The sequence below is a fragment of the Nycticebus coucang genome, chromosome 9, assembly GCF_027406575.1.
Source record: "Nycticebus coucang isolate mNycCou1 chromosome 9, mNycCou1.pri, whole genome shotgun sequence".
NCBI lineage: Eukaryota > Metazoa > Chordata > Mammalia > Primates > Lorisidae > Nycticebus > Nycticebus coucang.
In genome coordinates this window covers 71,902,131-71,916,628 of record NC_069788.1, presented here as the reverse complement: position 1 = coordinate 71,916,628, position 14,498 = coordinate 71,902,131, and the positions used below count along the sequence as shown (strand labels likewise).

Genomic DNA, 14,498 nt, shown 5'->3' with positions numbered 1-14,498 from the left:
ATTGGAGGGCCGGCCTATAGTTTAAAAAAAAACACTATGACCAAATTCCTATGCACACAGCACATATCTTATTTTGAAGTAAAAAAACAAAATGGGAACAAATACAATCACACCGCCTCATGTGGCCCCCGGGCCGCAGTTTGAGGACCCCTGTCATAGGGTTTGCACTACACTTTCACCATCCCTTATGATGGGCAGAATATCCTTGGAACCAAACTAGTTATGAAACATATTCCCTGAAGTGTCCTTAGTCAGTATGACAGTTATATCTAATAAAATAGCCCATAATTGGTCATTTTCTGTGTTCATATTGGGCATGGCTTTTTAAACAATACTTTGTAGCATAGGTCCAATATTTTTAAAGTTTGGAAAGAGGCATTGTTACTTGAACTAAGTTTTATGTCATTTTCTAACAGAAGTAATGGATGTGCAGTGCTTTGCAGAGCAGGCAGGTGGCCCTCGTGGTCTCCGACAAACTAAAAGCTGTTAGGTTGCTTATTGCAGGTTTGCGCTGGGATTTTCTCTGGCTCCTTTTCTCTTATCCCTTCTTCCCCCATTTATGGCCTGCATTCTTTACCTCCCTCCCTAGAGACCAAACGGCAGGGCCTGCTGATAAGGGCACTGCTGCCCAGCAGCACAGTCGGGAGGCTGACACTCATCTCCTCTGCCAGGATTTGTTTTGTCTCCCTGACTTGTGTTTGCTGATGGACGAGTCAGATACTATACACCTGGCTGGTAATGAGAGGCGTGACTGCAGCCTGGTCATCTTGCTCACTTCCCAGGACGCACAACTGGCTGTTTCTCTTTTAAATCTGAGACACCTACAGAAAAGGAAGGCCAAAGTCCCGGGTAACCATCAGTTATCTGACTCTAAAATGGCTCCGCTTTCTGGAGCCTTGCCAAGTATCTTAGAACATGGACGTGGCTTGGAACAATGTGTATTATGTTCTTGTTGCAATCCCCAGCTGGAATGTTTGCCCTTGGCATGTCCAAGAGATGACCCAGGTGATTTGGAAATTTACATGTACTCATGCAAAACAGGGATGAGGTAATAGACTTGCTCCAGAGTGAAATTTGGGGAATGATATGTTTGATTCTTACTATGGGGGCTTCTTAAATCTGAGACTCAAATAAATGTAGTCAGATTTAATTTTTTAAAAAGCTAATATAGATCACAATCTTAATACTGCAAACATTAATTAAGACCTTGAGTATGTGTTTAGTAACTTTCCTTTGAAATGGGTCATAGAGAATGTTGTACCCAGAAAGAGAAAGGGAAATGCTGGATTTAAAAGACCCCCAAAATGCGGTGCATCTTACAAGGGTATATGTGAAACTTAGTAAATGTGGAATGTAAATGTCTTAACACAATAACTAAGAAAATGCCAGGAAGGCTATCTTAACCAGTGTGATGAAAATGTGTCAAACGATTTATTGGTTGACGGAAGGAAAAAAGGAAGGAATTTTAGGGGAGAACCTATAGAACTTGGCAGCTGAATGGATGTGATGGACAAGAGATACTTGTTGAATAAACAGTCTCAAGGTAGAATTAAGCCGGGGGGGATGGGTGAAAACCCACCTGACAGGTGCAGTGACCACTGTCGGGGTGATTGGACACACTGACAGCCCTGACTTAGGCATAGTAAAAGCCATCCATGTAACCAAAGACATCTATACCCCATAATACTTTGAAAGAATAAAAAATAATAATTTAAAATAAAAAAAAAATGTGTCAAACGGTCTATGAAACTAGTGTATGGTGCCCCATGATCACATTAATGTACACAGCTATGATTTCATTAAAAAAAAAAGATAAAAGACCCCCAAATTACATTTATGAAAACAGTGTAAAGAAATAAACATTGAGAAATAATTTCAGGTTAGCTATTTGGCTTGAGAAGCAGTGCATGATTGTGTTTAATGATTTTTGATGCACATTTTAAAATGATTGAATACAGAAATGTCTGTGTGCATTTTATTAAATCTTTATACACTTGTGTGCACACACGTCTATATGTATGCTTGCTTGCACATACACACATAGGTTTTTCTTTTCTTTATGATCTGATTTTTATGATCTTTATGATATGATCTTAGGTTAGTTCCTTTGCGCTTTGACCCCTGATGTTTACATAGATGAATCAGATGCAAAGTCATGAAAATGAAGGATGCCTCTCTCTTCCTGTCCCTCTGCAGGCACAGATGGACCTGGTGGCCTGGGGTGTGGACCTCGCCTCAGTGGAGCAGCACATCAACAGCCACAGGGGCATCCACAATGCCATTGGAGACTATCGCTGGCAACTGGACAAAATCAAAGCTGACCTGGTACCTTCCAGTGTTTCATCTTAGAGTTAGAAAAGCATACTGAGGGACTGTGTGATTACAATTTAGTTACATTTAAATCCTGGGCAATTTGGTCTGACTATTAGGCTACTATTTCTTCCCTAAGAGACTGGAAATTTTTTAAAATTCCATTTTATAAGTGGGTAAATGGAATTGGATGGCCCTCCAAAGGACAGTGTTAACCCTTGAGGAGTTAAACAGAAGGCCAAGGGTGTGCACACACTCATTTGTTTGCAGTTTATAAATAAATATCTTTGGAGGTGGTAGTTCCTTTCTGCAGAAAGCAGAGCATACCTTCTGATAGAGAAAATGCGACACAATCACATACTGTATCTGTGTTGTTAGTGAATCTTTCCTAGGTTGTAATTAAAATGTGTTTCTACCGAAAGAAATCGTGTCTCATCCCGACACCCCTAGTGTGCTGACAAAAGCAGACTCAAAGCTGGATTGAGAATTATAGCATAAAGTATTAACCTGATCTTAAGTGCTTGGTTTCATCCCAGAGCCTGACACTTTTAAATCCCTAACTTTTTTTACTTGAACCAAAGCTACTCACTCTTCTTCCTCTGGCACCTTTTCTTTGGGGGTGGGGTGGAGGGTGGTCCACCTGAGTATCTGACCAACTTTCTTCCTGATTTCTCTAACATTTAGTGAATCCTAAATCATATTTTCAAACTTTAAGAAAATGTAACAAGTGAATCTTTAAGTGACTGTGTTCAAACCTTTCTGTTGTGGAGCTGGCATTACCAAACCAGTGAGGGTTTGCCTTGAAAGGGCCTGTGAAAAGGTTCCCCGGGGGTGAAAGATTTCATAGAGGAAATACTTCTTTCTACTTAGAGATTTGAGGCTGGTATCTGACCAAAAGGAGGTTTAGAAGAGCTGTTCCTGCTATACATATCTGCAAGAGCAATTAAAGAATGACCCGCTTTTTCTCATTTTCTAGCGTGAGAAGTCAGCAATCTACCAGTTGGAGGAAGAATATGAAAACCTGCTGGTAAGTTGGCTTATTTCTGAAGGGCACAAAGGCTCCATTGTTTTCAATTCAATTCAGTTCCATAAATACCAAGCACCTCCTGGGGGTGAGGCACCTGCTTGGCATAAGGACCCTGGAAAGTGTGCTTACGTGTTCTATTTTAAAGTGGTGTCACATAAGTGACCCTTGTTAAATACTAGCAGTTAAAGCAATAAATCTTTGCCGCTGTGAATTGTGATCTTTTTTATGAAGTATATGCAAAAATAAAACTTACTCTCCCCCAGTGAGGTCTACCAGACAGTCTTTACTATTTTGTGGTAGACTCTATCAATTACTTGATTCATAATTAGAAGAGAGGTTTCCATTCTTCTGCCTACTTGTGTCACCCTGTCTTCATTTTTTTCAATATTTCTTTGTTGATAGTGAGACTTTTGTATATAAAATGGCTAGTGGTGACAGCAATTTTCCTATTAGGATGGGGGTGTGACTGGTGCACACTTAATTTGTAGAGGAAGAGAAAGGTAGGACAGGATTTATCTAAGGGTTCATTTTCCCTTTCATAGTTAAAACTAATTATTGATGGGTACAAAAATACAGTTGGATAGAAGGAATACATTCTAGTATTTGATTGTACAATTGGGAAGTTATAGTTAGCAATAATTTATTGTATATTTCAAAATAGCCAGAAGAGAGGATAAGCACAGGGCAAAGATAAATGTTAGAGGTGCTAGATATCCCAGTTACCCTGGTTTGATTATTGCACATTGTATACATATATCAAAATACCACATATATCCCAAAAATATGTACTATGATTATATCAATGAAAAGTTAAAAGGTTAGAAGAAGACCTTATTTAGAAGAACTTAAGGCCAGGTGCAGTGGCTAACGCCTATAGTCCTAGCACTTTGTGGGGTCCAGGTGGAAGGATTGCTTGAGCTCAGGAGTTCGAGATCACCCTGAGCAAGATCGAGACCCCCTTCCCTCTGCCTCTCCCCGGCCATCTCTACTAAAAATAGAAAAATTAACCGGTCATTGTGGTGGGCACCTATAGTCCCAGCTACTCAGGAGGCTGAGGCAAGAGGAACACTTGAGCCTAGGAGTTTGAGGTTGCTGTGAGGTTTGATGCGATAGCATTCTAGCCAGGGCAACATAGTGAGACTCTATCTTAAAAAAAAAAAAAAAAAGAAGGATTTAAAAACATATTTAAAAACGCTAATTATTGAACCCAAACATCAGTAAATGATTCATAATCCTTTGGAAATAAGCGGTTTCACTGAATCTAAGATTACTGCCTTTTTTTTTTTTTTGAGACAGAGTCTTAAGCTGTTGCCCTGGGTAGAGTACTATGGTGTCACAGCTCACAGCAACCTCAAACTCTTGGGCTTAAGTGATTCTCTTGCCTCAGACTCCCAGGTAGTGGGATTACAGACACCCACCACAATGCTTGGCTATTTTTTTTTGTTGTTGTTGTTGTTGCAGTTGTTATTGTTGTTTTAGCTGGCCGGGCTGGGTTGGAACCTGCCAGCCTCATTGTATGTGGTGGGTGTCCTACCCACTGAGCTATGGGCCCCGACCTAAGATTGCTGTCTTGTTAACTGCAAATTTGGATGGACTTTTTTCCCATACCAGGTGGTCAGTGAATACACACCATTAACATTTTTCCTATTTTTTTTGAGACCAAGTCTCACTATGTTGCCCTCAGTAGAGTGCGGTGGTGTCACAGCTCACAGCAACCTCAAACTCTTGGGCTTAAGTGATTCTCTTGCCTCATCCTCCCAAGTAGCTGGGACTACAGGTGCCGGCCACAACACTGGCTATTTTTTGTTGCAATTGTTTAGTTGTTGTTTGGCTGGCGCAGGCTTGGTTCGAACCCTCCACCTTCTGTGTATTTGGCTGGTGCCGTAACCACTGTTACGGCAAGCTACAGGCACTGAGCCTTTCCTATTTTTTGTGATTTTTGTTGTTTTGTTTTGTAAAAGGGATCCTGGGGGTTAATTTATAAGATCTGCACAGATTGACATTCACCTGTGTATTGAGGTTCTAACACTGCTCTTGAACTTCCTGTGCAGAAAGCGTCCTTTGAGAGAATGGATCACCTGCGGCAGCTGCAGAACATCATCCAGGCCACGTCCCGGGAGATCATGTGGATCAACGACTGCGAGGAGGAGGAGCTGCTGTACGACTGGAGTGACAGGAACACCAACATCGCCCAGAAGCAGGAGGCCTTCTCCGTAAGCTCCCCGCCGTGTAGTTGTACAGATGGTGCAGATGCTTGTCTTGGAGGGATATAAGGGGGGAAATGAGTGGCCTTTTCAATAACTTAATCAGCTCTTTGTAACTCAGTGAATTGATCCTGGAAAACCTTTTCTGAACACTTTCCAGAGAGTGAAGAGGGGTAATACATGTTTAATGGCCTGGAAGCCAGTGCTTTGTTTAGATGGGATAAGAATTGGTTCATTCTGATAACCCAGGGTGTGTGTAGCACTCTAGTAGGGTGGATTGAAACCCTGGATCAGAAAACCTCCACATCAGTCATAGCTTTGCCTCTCTTACTGTGTGACCTTGGACAAGCCATGTCACTGGTCTGACCTCAGCCACATTCTGTCCTAAATCAAACATCCATTCCAGCCTTAAAAATTCTATAATTGTTGAGGAAAACAGAACATGATTCTTTGGCATTGTTCCTTTTCAAAATGCAGCTTTGTATTTAACTTCCTTTAACTACCGTGGGAGTGAAGGAAGCTTACCGGTGACTTGCTCTAAGTGATTGCTTGCTTGATTTTTCCATTCACAGATACGCATGAGTGAACTGGAAGTTAAGGAAAAAGAACTCAATAAGCTAAAGCAAGAATGTGACCAACTTGTCCTCAATCAGCATCCAGCTTCAGACAAAATTGAGGTAGGCTTCCAGATGTTATGTTAGGAACAAAAAAGGGAAACTTTTTATAAAGACTATACAAATGAATGATTCTTATTCATGATAAAGCTATACTAACTTTATTTTCTATTTTGGGATTAATACCCTAGGCCAGGGGTTGGCAAACTTTCGTAGAAAAGCACTAGGTTATCAATGTTTTGTACTTGTGGGCCATTTGGTCTCTGTCATAATTATGTAACTATGCCATTGTAATGCAGAAGCAGCCACAGACAATATGTTAATGAATGAATATGGCTGTGTTCCAATAAAACTTTGTTTACAAATTCAGGAAATGGGCCAAACGTGGCCCTCAGGCTGCAGTTTGCTGATCCTCTGCCCTAGGCTGCTATCTGTGGGCCATGCTCACAGCTGACTCTAGTTGGTGACACTGATATGGCCCTAGTTGGTAAGAATCATGCTTCAAGCCTACCAAGCCCTTCACGTGAATGCCTCAGCCTGTGCCATGGTGCAGCAACTGTTCAAGGACAGGGCTTCATGCTGCAGAGGGACCCTGCTCCAGGGCTATCCCTCATGTCTGTTCTGATTGGTCAGTAGCCCGGCTACTTGGATAATAAATATTTTGACTAATACTCTTAGGAGTATGTATTTAAGAGACTGATTTTAAAATTTCATTTCGATCATATGAACAGTTCTCTGGTGGGACATTCTCTTTGTAATTGAGAATGAAAAGCGTTTGCTGGACTTAAAATTAGATAAAAACTATTTCTTAACTTTTCTTCCTAGTCACGTATGTCTGAAGGAATGTATGCATCTCTGTGGCTGAGTGGGACTAAGACAACAGACACTTTCTCATTTCAGGCCTATATGGATACTCTGCAGACACAGTGGAGTTGGATTCTTCAGATCACCAAATGCATTGATGTTCATCTCAAAGAAAATGCTGCCTACTTTCAGGTTTTTATACTTAGTAATCATTTCATTATCTTCTATGTTATAATACCTAATTTTTTTAGTATGGTTTTTTTTTTTTTTTGTGATTTTTTTTGGCCGGGGCTGGGGTTGAACCCGCCACCTCCGGCATATGGGACCGGCGCCCTACTCCTTGAGCCACAGGCGCCGCCCTTTTGAGTATGTTTTTAAAAGCACTGAGAATAATCTTGAAAATGCTGCATAAATCCTCTTTACTGGTTTTTGGTGTAGAGGTGCAGACATTTCTAACCTGGCCACTAGTCACTCAGATAGTTACATACGTAAATAGTTTATGCTCTTGCCTTTGCTTTAGCCACCTAGCAAAGAGAGGGGCTTAGGGATGATAGTCCTTGAAACAGAACTACTTGGTGAAATTGCTTTTTGAAGTGTTTTTCATTGGCATGGGAACACTCTCATCCTTCACAGTTTTTTGAAGAGGCCCAGTCAACTGAAGCATACCTGAAGGGGCTTCAAGACTCCATCAGGAAGAAGTACCCCTGCGACAAGAACATGCCCCTGCAGCACCTGCTGGAACAGATCAAGGAGCTGGAGGTAGTATCTCCACCTTGGAACTTCAGTAGCTGTACCTGGGGCGGAGATAAAATGCACCCCCTGCATGCAGCGCATGCTGCTGATGGGTATTTTTGTACAAGTACACCCAGAGCCCAAGCAAATGTTTTCTTCCTCTTTCAGTGGCTTTTCTCCCAGGGTATTTCTTGGCATTCTACTACTCAACTACTACTGAGAATTACTGTTAGTGTCTGGGTAATTCACTTGGCACAAAACATAGAGAATACTGATTACTTACCATGGTGATTCCTTAGGGAAAGCATAGTTTGTCACACAGGATATTCTTTTCCTGTCCATTTAATTCATGGCTGTGTAGCTTCTGGAGAGTCCTGTTATGAAGGTTCTCATGTTTCCTGCTGACGAATTTGTGGCTTTTTACAGCTAATGTAACTACAGTGATATTTATGGATAATTTGTAATGTCATAGTGGCCACATTAATGCTATTTGAAGATCTCTAAAATTCACAGAGTGTTGATGTTAAAGTATGATTTTATTTGCAATTGCAGAAAGAACGAGAGAAAATCCTTGAATACAAGCGTCAGGTGCAGAATTTGGTAAACAAGTCCAAGAAGATTGTACAGCTGAAACCACGCAACCCAGACTACAGAAGCAATAAACCTATTATTCTCAGGGCTCTCTGTGACTATAAACAAGACCAGGTGTGTATTCAGTCATTTAGAATGGTACAAAAGTTTTCCCTTTCTTTACATTGGATTTTTGTTAATCAAGAGAGCAGACTTTAATCTAGGTTTTAATAGTCACCACAGCCAGTGTCTTGTCTTTTCTGTATAAAGCAGCAAGCTGTTGAACAAATTTAGAGTTCTATTCTGAATCATATGATTGTTGTCAATAGTTAGGACAATAGTTATTTTTAGAACTGAAAAAAAATTCTATTTAGAGCTTAATACTTCTTCTAGTATTTAAAACGTATTTATCTGGCTTGGCACCTATAGCTCAGCAGCTAGGGCGCCAGTCACATACACCGGAGCTGGCAAGTTCAATCCCAGCCTAGACCTGCCAAACAACAATGACAACTGCAACCAAAAAATAGGTGGGCGCCTGTAGTCCCAGCTACTTGGGAGGCTGAGGCAAGAGAATTGCTTGAGCCCAAGAGTTAGAGGTTGCTGTGAGCTGTGATGTCACAGCACTTTACCCAGGGAGACCTAGTGAGACTCTGTCTCAAAAAAAGAAAAATAAAAGGCGGTGCCTGTGACTCAGTGAATAGGGTGCTGGCCCCATATACCGAGGGTGGCAGGTTCAGACCCGGCCCCGGCCAAACTGCAACAACACAGCAGGGCGTTGTGGTGGGCGCCTGTAGTCCCAGCTACTCGGGAGGCTGAGGCAAGAGAATGGTGTAGGCCCGAGAGCCGGAGGTTCCTGTGAGCCGTGTGACGTCATGGCACTCTACTGAGGGTGGTAGAGTGAGACTCTGTCTCTACAAAAAGAAAATAATAATAAAAAAAGAAAAAAGAAAATAAAACGTATTTATCTGTGATCACTCTTTTCTTTAAATTTCTTTTTTTGTTTGTTTGTTTTTTTGAGACAGAGTCTCATTCTGTTGCTCTGGCTAGAGTGCTATGCCATCATAGCTCATAGCAACCTCAAACTTCTGGACTCAAGTGATCCTCCTGCTTTCAGCCTTCTGTGGCTGAGTAGCTGGGACTATAGGCACCTGCTACAACACCTGGCTAATTTTTCTATTTTTAGTAGAGATGGGGCTTCTTCTTGCTCAGGCTGGTCTCAAACTCCTGAGCTCAAGTGATCCACCTGCCTTGGCCTCTTCGAGTGCTAGGATTATAGGTGTGAGCCATTGCGCCTGGCGTCATCCTTAAATTTCTGATGAAAGAAATGAGAAATGACACTATTAAGCTGCACATAAAATGAATGTCTTTGCAGATTTTTTGCAGTAATTTAGTGGCATATCAGTTTATTTTTTTCATATTTGCTAGCAAATATAAGCATTTATGCAGAAAATTTACTTTTTGTAATTATATGATTTTTCACACCTCTGCTTTTTATTATAAAATTATGTAGGGTTTAACAAATAGAAAATGTGACTAGATAAACTTTATTAAACAATGGGGTTTATTCTACCGTGTGGAAAGGTGTTAAGAACTTGTGTGGAGAAGTAAGAAGCAAGTTGAAACGGAAATTGAAATACATAAAAACCAAGATTGTTACATTTTAGTATGTAAGATAGTTGTCATATTCTCAGGTAGTCATTTTTAAGAAGCTATATAGAAAAGAAGTCAGTTTAGAAGAGAAGCTTTTTAGATGTTGGGGTTTATTTACAAGCTATTTTCTGGAGACTGATGGGAGAATTTTTAAAATATGTATTTAAAATTTTAGGAGCAAATGAATGAGACAAATGACACTTTATCGTAAAGTCTAAAATGTAAAAATGAATGCACAAAAATAGGAAACTGATGGAATGAGCTTTTGCTTTACAGAAAGATTTTGTAGGTTCCCAGGCTATCTTGGAAAAGTCACTTCCCCTTAAAACATAGCTCACTTTATGTACACATTTTAGATTCCCATGTACTATTTATTTAGAGCATTCGTATGAGTGGGTTGTATGTGATCTGCTTCATTTGTGGAGGAAAAAAAATAAGATAAAAGCTTTTAACGATGTGCACGTTTTCATCCCTTTGAGAGAAAATTTAAAAACCTGTCCTTATGAATAAAGCCAAACCGTGGGACTGCTTGCCTTACAGAAAATCGTGCACAAGGGGGATGAGTGCATCCTGAAGGACAACAATGAGCGTAGCAAGTGGTATGTGACGGGCCCCGGAGGCGTTGACATGCTCGTTCCCTCTGTCGGGCTGATTATTCCTCCTCCAAATCCACTGGCTGTGGACCTCTCTGGAAAGTAAGTTCCTAACAGCGATGGCGTGAATACAAGTGGAGAGAAAGAGGGCAAGTGCTTATGTGAGAAGCTCAGACACATGATCACCTCCTCAAAAAAGGAAGCTGGCAAGGGCATCTTCACTTTCTCTTATAATTTTATGTGGAAGAGACTACCCTTATTGGAGGATAAAAAGAAATGTCTGACAATGTAGGAAGGTTAGGGTGAATAATGCTTGTCACGTACTTTGTAGGTGCTGTTTTAAGGTTATTTCCTTCTTTGTAAATCAGTCATTTTATATGTAGGCACAAATGTAAAATGTCTTTGATATGAATATTTATTTGCTCATCAACAGGTAGAGCATTCGTTTGCAGATTGTTTTATGCATTTGTGTGTCATCCTTGCACAGAGGCTGTGCTAATCTTCTCTGTATTGTTGCAATTTTAGTATATGTGCTGCTGAAGTGAGCACCATGGTAGATTCTTTTAAACCGTTTAGTATGAAAATCTTCAACCCCACACAGAACATAGAAAGTAGCGTAATGAGCTCCCACGTGTTCACACCCAAGCTGGGGTGGTCGTCAGTGTCTCAGGCACCTGCCATCCTGCGTCAGACTAATGTCAATTAAAATGTTGTTGGCAAACAAGATGACAACAATAAATTGTAGTGTGCATTTAAGCCAATGATGTAGATAATTGAGAATGTACTTTGGGGGAATAAATGAATCCAAGTCATTAAGATGTCAACTGTTGGGCGGCGCCTCTGGCTCCATGGATAGGGCGCCAGCCCCATATACTGAGGGTGTCGGGTTTGAACCCGGCCCCGGCCAAACTGCAACAAAAAATAGCCAGGTGTTGTGGCAGGCGCTTGTAGTCCCAGCTACTCTGGAGGCTGAGGCGAGAGAATCGCCTAAGCCCAGGAGTTGGAGGTTGCCGTGAGCTGTGACAGCACATCACTCTACAGAGGGCGGTGGAGCGAGACTGTCTCTAAAAAAAAAAAAAGTCAACTGTTTTGAAAATTATGCATATTCCAGTTACTGTTTAAGTGATGGTTTTAGGTTTTTGTGCAGTTGTGCAAGTATGCCCATGTTTCCCATTTGGGATGAAGTTGGAGAGTCTGACTTTAGCATGTTTTCCCTTTGTGCCTCCCAGGATTGAGCAGTACTATGAAGCCATCTTGGCTCTGTGGAACCAGCTGTACATCAACATGAAGAGCCTGGTGTCCTGGCATTACTGCATGATCGACATTGAGAAGATTAGGGCCATGACCATTGCCAAGGTATGTCTTCAGGACCACTCAGGCTGCCTAGAGGGAGTGCTTATTACCACCAGTTAGACTTATCTGTGCAGCTAATGCTTTTGTATCTTATCAAATAAGTCAGCTCAGCCTTCCTTAGAGATTTCAGTCTATCCTGTGGGGAAAATGGGAAGAAATAGCACATGGCTAGTTATGAGATAAAGAGGTTATACTAATTCAAGTGACCTGATAAGCAAAAGTATCTGTGGAAAAGGCATGTGGTCCTGTATGATTCTGGGTCATATTCTCCTTAGATGCAGCAGTTAGGTCATAAATGATTAACTGGGCTGCATGCGGTGGCTCACGCCTATAATCCTAGTACTCTGGGAGGCCGAAGTGGGAGGCGAGGATTGCTTGAGCTCAGGAGTTTGAGACCAGCCTGAGCAAGAGTGAGAAAAATTAGTAGGGTATTGTGGCAGACATCTGTAGTGTCAGCGACTCAGGAGGCTGAGGCAGGAGGATCACTTGAGCCCACGAGTTTTAGGTTGCAGTGAGTGAAATGATGCCACTGCACTGAAGCCAGGGCAACAGAATAAGACTCTTTAAAAAAAAAGATTAACTGGATATCACAGGGGTAAAAGATGGGATAGAATTCTTAGAAGAGCACCCAAAGCATTAGGTACTATAAATCAGTGGTTTTCAAGTTAGGATCTGAAGAATCCTAGGTGTGTTTGGGAAAGTTCTTTAGGAGTGATAGGGATGGAAGTGGGAGAGGGGCACAGAACAAGTAGGTTTTGGGGTCCCCCAATACCTTTTCAGCTTTTTAGTGAGAGCTGCTTTACTATGCTCTGCTTTATATTTGAGGGTTCTGAGTAATATTTCATTTGCAGAAAAAAAAATTCTATAGGAAAATAAAAATTGGCAAGTTACCGTTCTGGTTCTTGGGAGCAATGTCTAAACCCGCAGACCTTTTATATCGTAAGTCGCCTGTGGTGAATATTGCCGTGAGCCCCATCTAGCGGGGACACTTGTTTGCCAGCTTTCCTGGATTACATTGTGTGGGCAAATATACGTCTCAAATCACTTCTGCCTCGTTTGCTTCCAGCTGAAAACGATGCGGCAGGAAGATTACATGAAGACAATATCTGATCTTGAGTTACATTACCAAGAGTTTATCAGGAATAGCCAAGGCTCAGAGATGTTTGGAGACGATGACAAGCGGAAAATGCAGTCTCAGTTCACGGACGCCCAGAAGCATTACCAGACCCTGGTCATTCAACTCCCTGGCCACCCCCAGCACCAGACAGGTGAGCTTAGGACATCTTTGTATCAACTACGTATGCAGTTTAAATGCGAAAGTGGCTTATATAAAACTAGTTTCAGAACGCTTTCTTTGAATGATACATATCCAAAGTCATTTATACACTAAATCTTTAGAATCAAATCAAAGGAAATAGGTATACTTCCATTCAGTAAAGATGCTTTTTGAGGCCTATCCCCTTGTTAGGAATTCTGATTTTTGTTGCCCTCACTTCTTTTTCCAGTAACCACAACTGAAATCACTCATCTTGGTACCTGCCAAGATGTCAACCATAATAAAGTAATCGAAACCAACAGAGAAAATGACAAGCAAGAAACATGGATGCTGATGGAGCTCCAGAAGATTCGCAGGCAGATGGAGCACTGTGAGGGCAGGATGTCTCTAAAAAACCTCCTCCTAACAGACCAGGGGTCTTCACACCACATCACAGTGAAAATAAACGAGCTCAAGGTGGGTGTCCATTAGTGTTTTGCATGACTTCTCTCTCCATGTATATATATTTGCAGACAGATAAAAAAGCTGCCTGGGGCAGCACCTGTGGCTCAAGGAGTAGGGCACCGGCCCCATATACCGAAGGTGGCGGGTTCAAACCTGGCCCTCACCAAAAACTGCAAAAAAAAAAAAAAAGCTGTCTAGTTTAAATCTTTTAGGCAAGAGACATTAATTTTCAAAAGATGACAGGCTTCTGCTAGGATTGCCTTTTTTCTTTCCCATGTTTCTAAATTTGTACAAGGGTATTAGGCTGGGGGCTAAACCACCTTTGCTGTTAAGTTTGTGGGTTGCCAATCAGGCTACAGTCCATCTCAAAAGTTTTCACACACATTGATTTGGCTTCTTATGTAGAGCAGCCTATGGCATGGGCTAGACACGTGACATTATTTATAGATAAGACACTGACACAAAGAAATTTAGTTGGTAAGGTAAGATCTCCAGGCCATAGACATAGCTGTGACTGCAGCCCAGGTGTGTCAACTCCTAACTCAGTGATACTTTCTGTTCAACGACTCCTGAGCACTGCATTGCAATGTATATTCTAAAGATACGTATATTCTATCTGGTATGTATATTCTGAGATATGTATATCCTATGTATATTCTGAGGTATGTATATTCTAAAATAAGAGGGCCACGTTTACTCAGTGCTAATATGGCCATGCCAAAGAAACAAGTGAAATGTCAACTCTCTCTGGAATTCTTTACATGTAGTGCACTTTTACAGGGCCTAACTGTTCATAAGACTCATACAGCTACAATGATAGCATTAACTTCTATAATGATCAGGGTGTGCAAAAATTAGTAGTATGTTGCTTAGTGACAGGGATACATTCTGAGAAATGTGTCATTAGGCAACTTTGTCATT

General features: G+C 41.3%; 1 protein-coding gene and 1 non-coding gene across 4 annotated transcripts in view; one reads left to right on the top strand and one right to left on the bottom strand.

The window, feature by feature from the left end:
• The window catches only part of DSP (desmoplakin), a 48,578-nt gene that overhangs the window by 19,962 nt on the left and 14,118 nt on the right, over window positions 1-14,498 (top strand). For all 3 annotated transcript variants that reach the window (XM_053601053.1, XM_053601054.1, XM_053601055.1), the window contains exons 5-15: window positions 2,197-2,325; window positions 3,287-3,337; window positions 5,389-5,550; window positions 6,114-6,218; window positions 7,056-7,151; window positions 7,593-7,718; window positions 8,244-8,396; window positions 10,452-10,606; window positions 11,734-11,860; window positions 12,924-13,125; window positions 13,363-13,589. In XM_053601053.1, the coding sequence (XP_053457028.1) occupies window positions 2,197-2,325; window positions 3,287-3,337; window positions 5,389-5,550; window positions 6,114-6,218; window positions 7,056-7,151; window positions 7,593-7,718; window positions 8,244-8,396; window positions 10,452-10,606; window positions 11,734-11,860; window positions 12,924-13,125; window positions 13,363-13,589 (1,533 nt within the window). The remainder of the gene's footprint in view (window positions 1-2,196; window positions 2,326-3,286; window positions 3,338-5,388; window positions 5,551-6,113; window positions 6,219-7,055; window positions 7,152-7,592; window positions 7,719-8,243; window positions 8,397-10,451; window positions 10,607-11,733; window positions 11,861-12,923; window positions 13,126-13,362; window positions 13,590-14,498) is intronic.
• Window positions 10,945-11,053, bottom strand: LOC128595079 (U6 spliceosomal RNA). Its single transcript, XR_008382768.1, has one exon. It is a non-coding gene; the product is annotated as a U6 spliceosomal RNA (small nuclear RNA).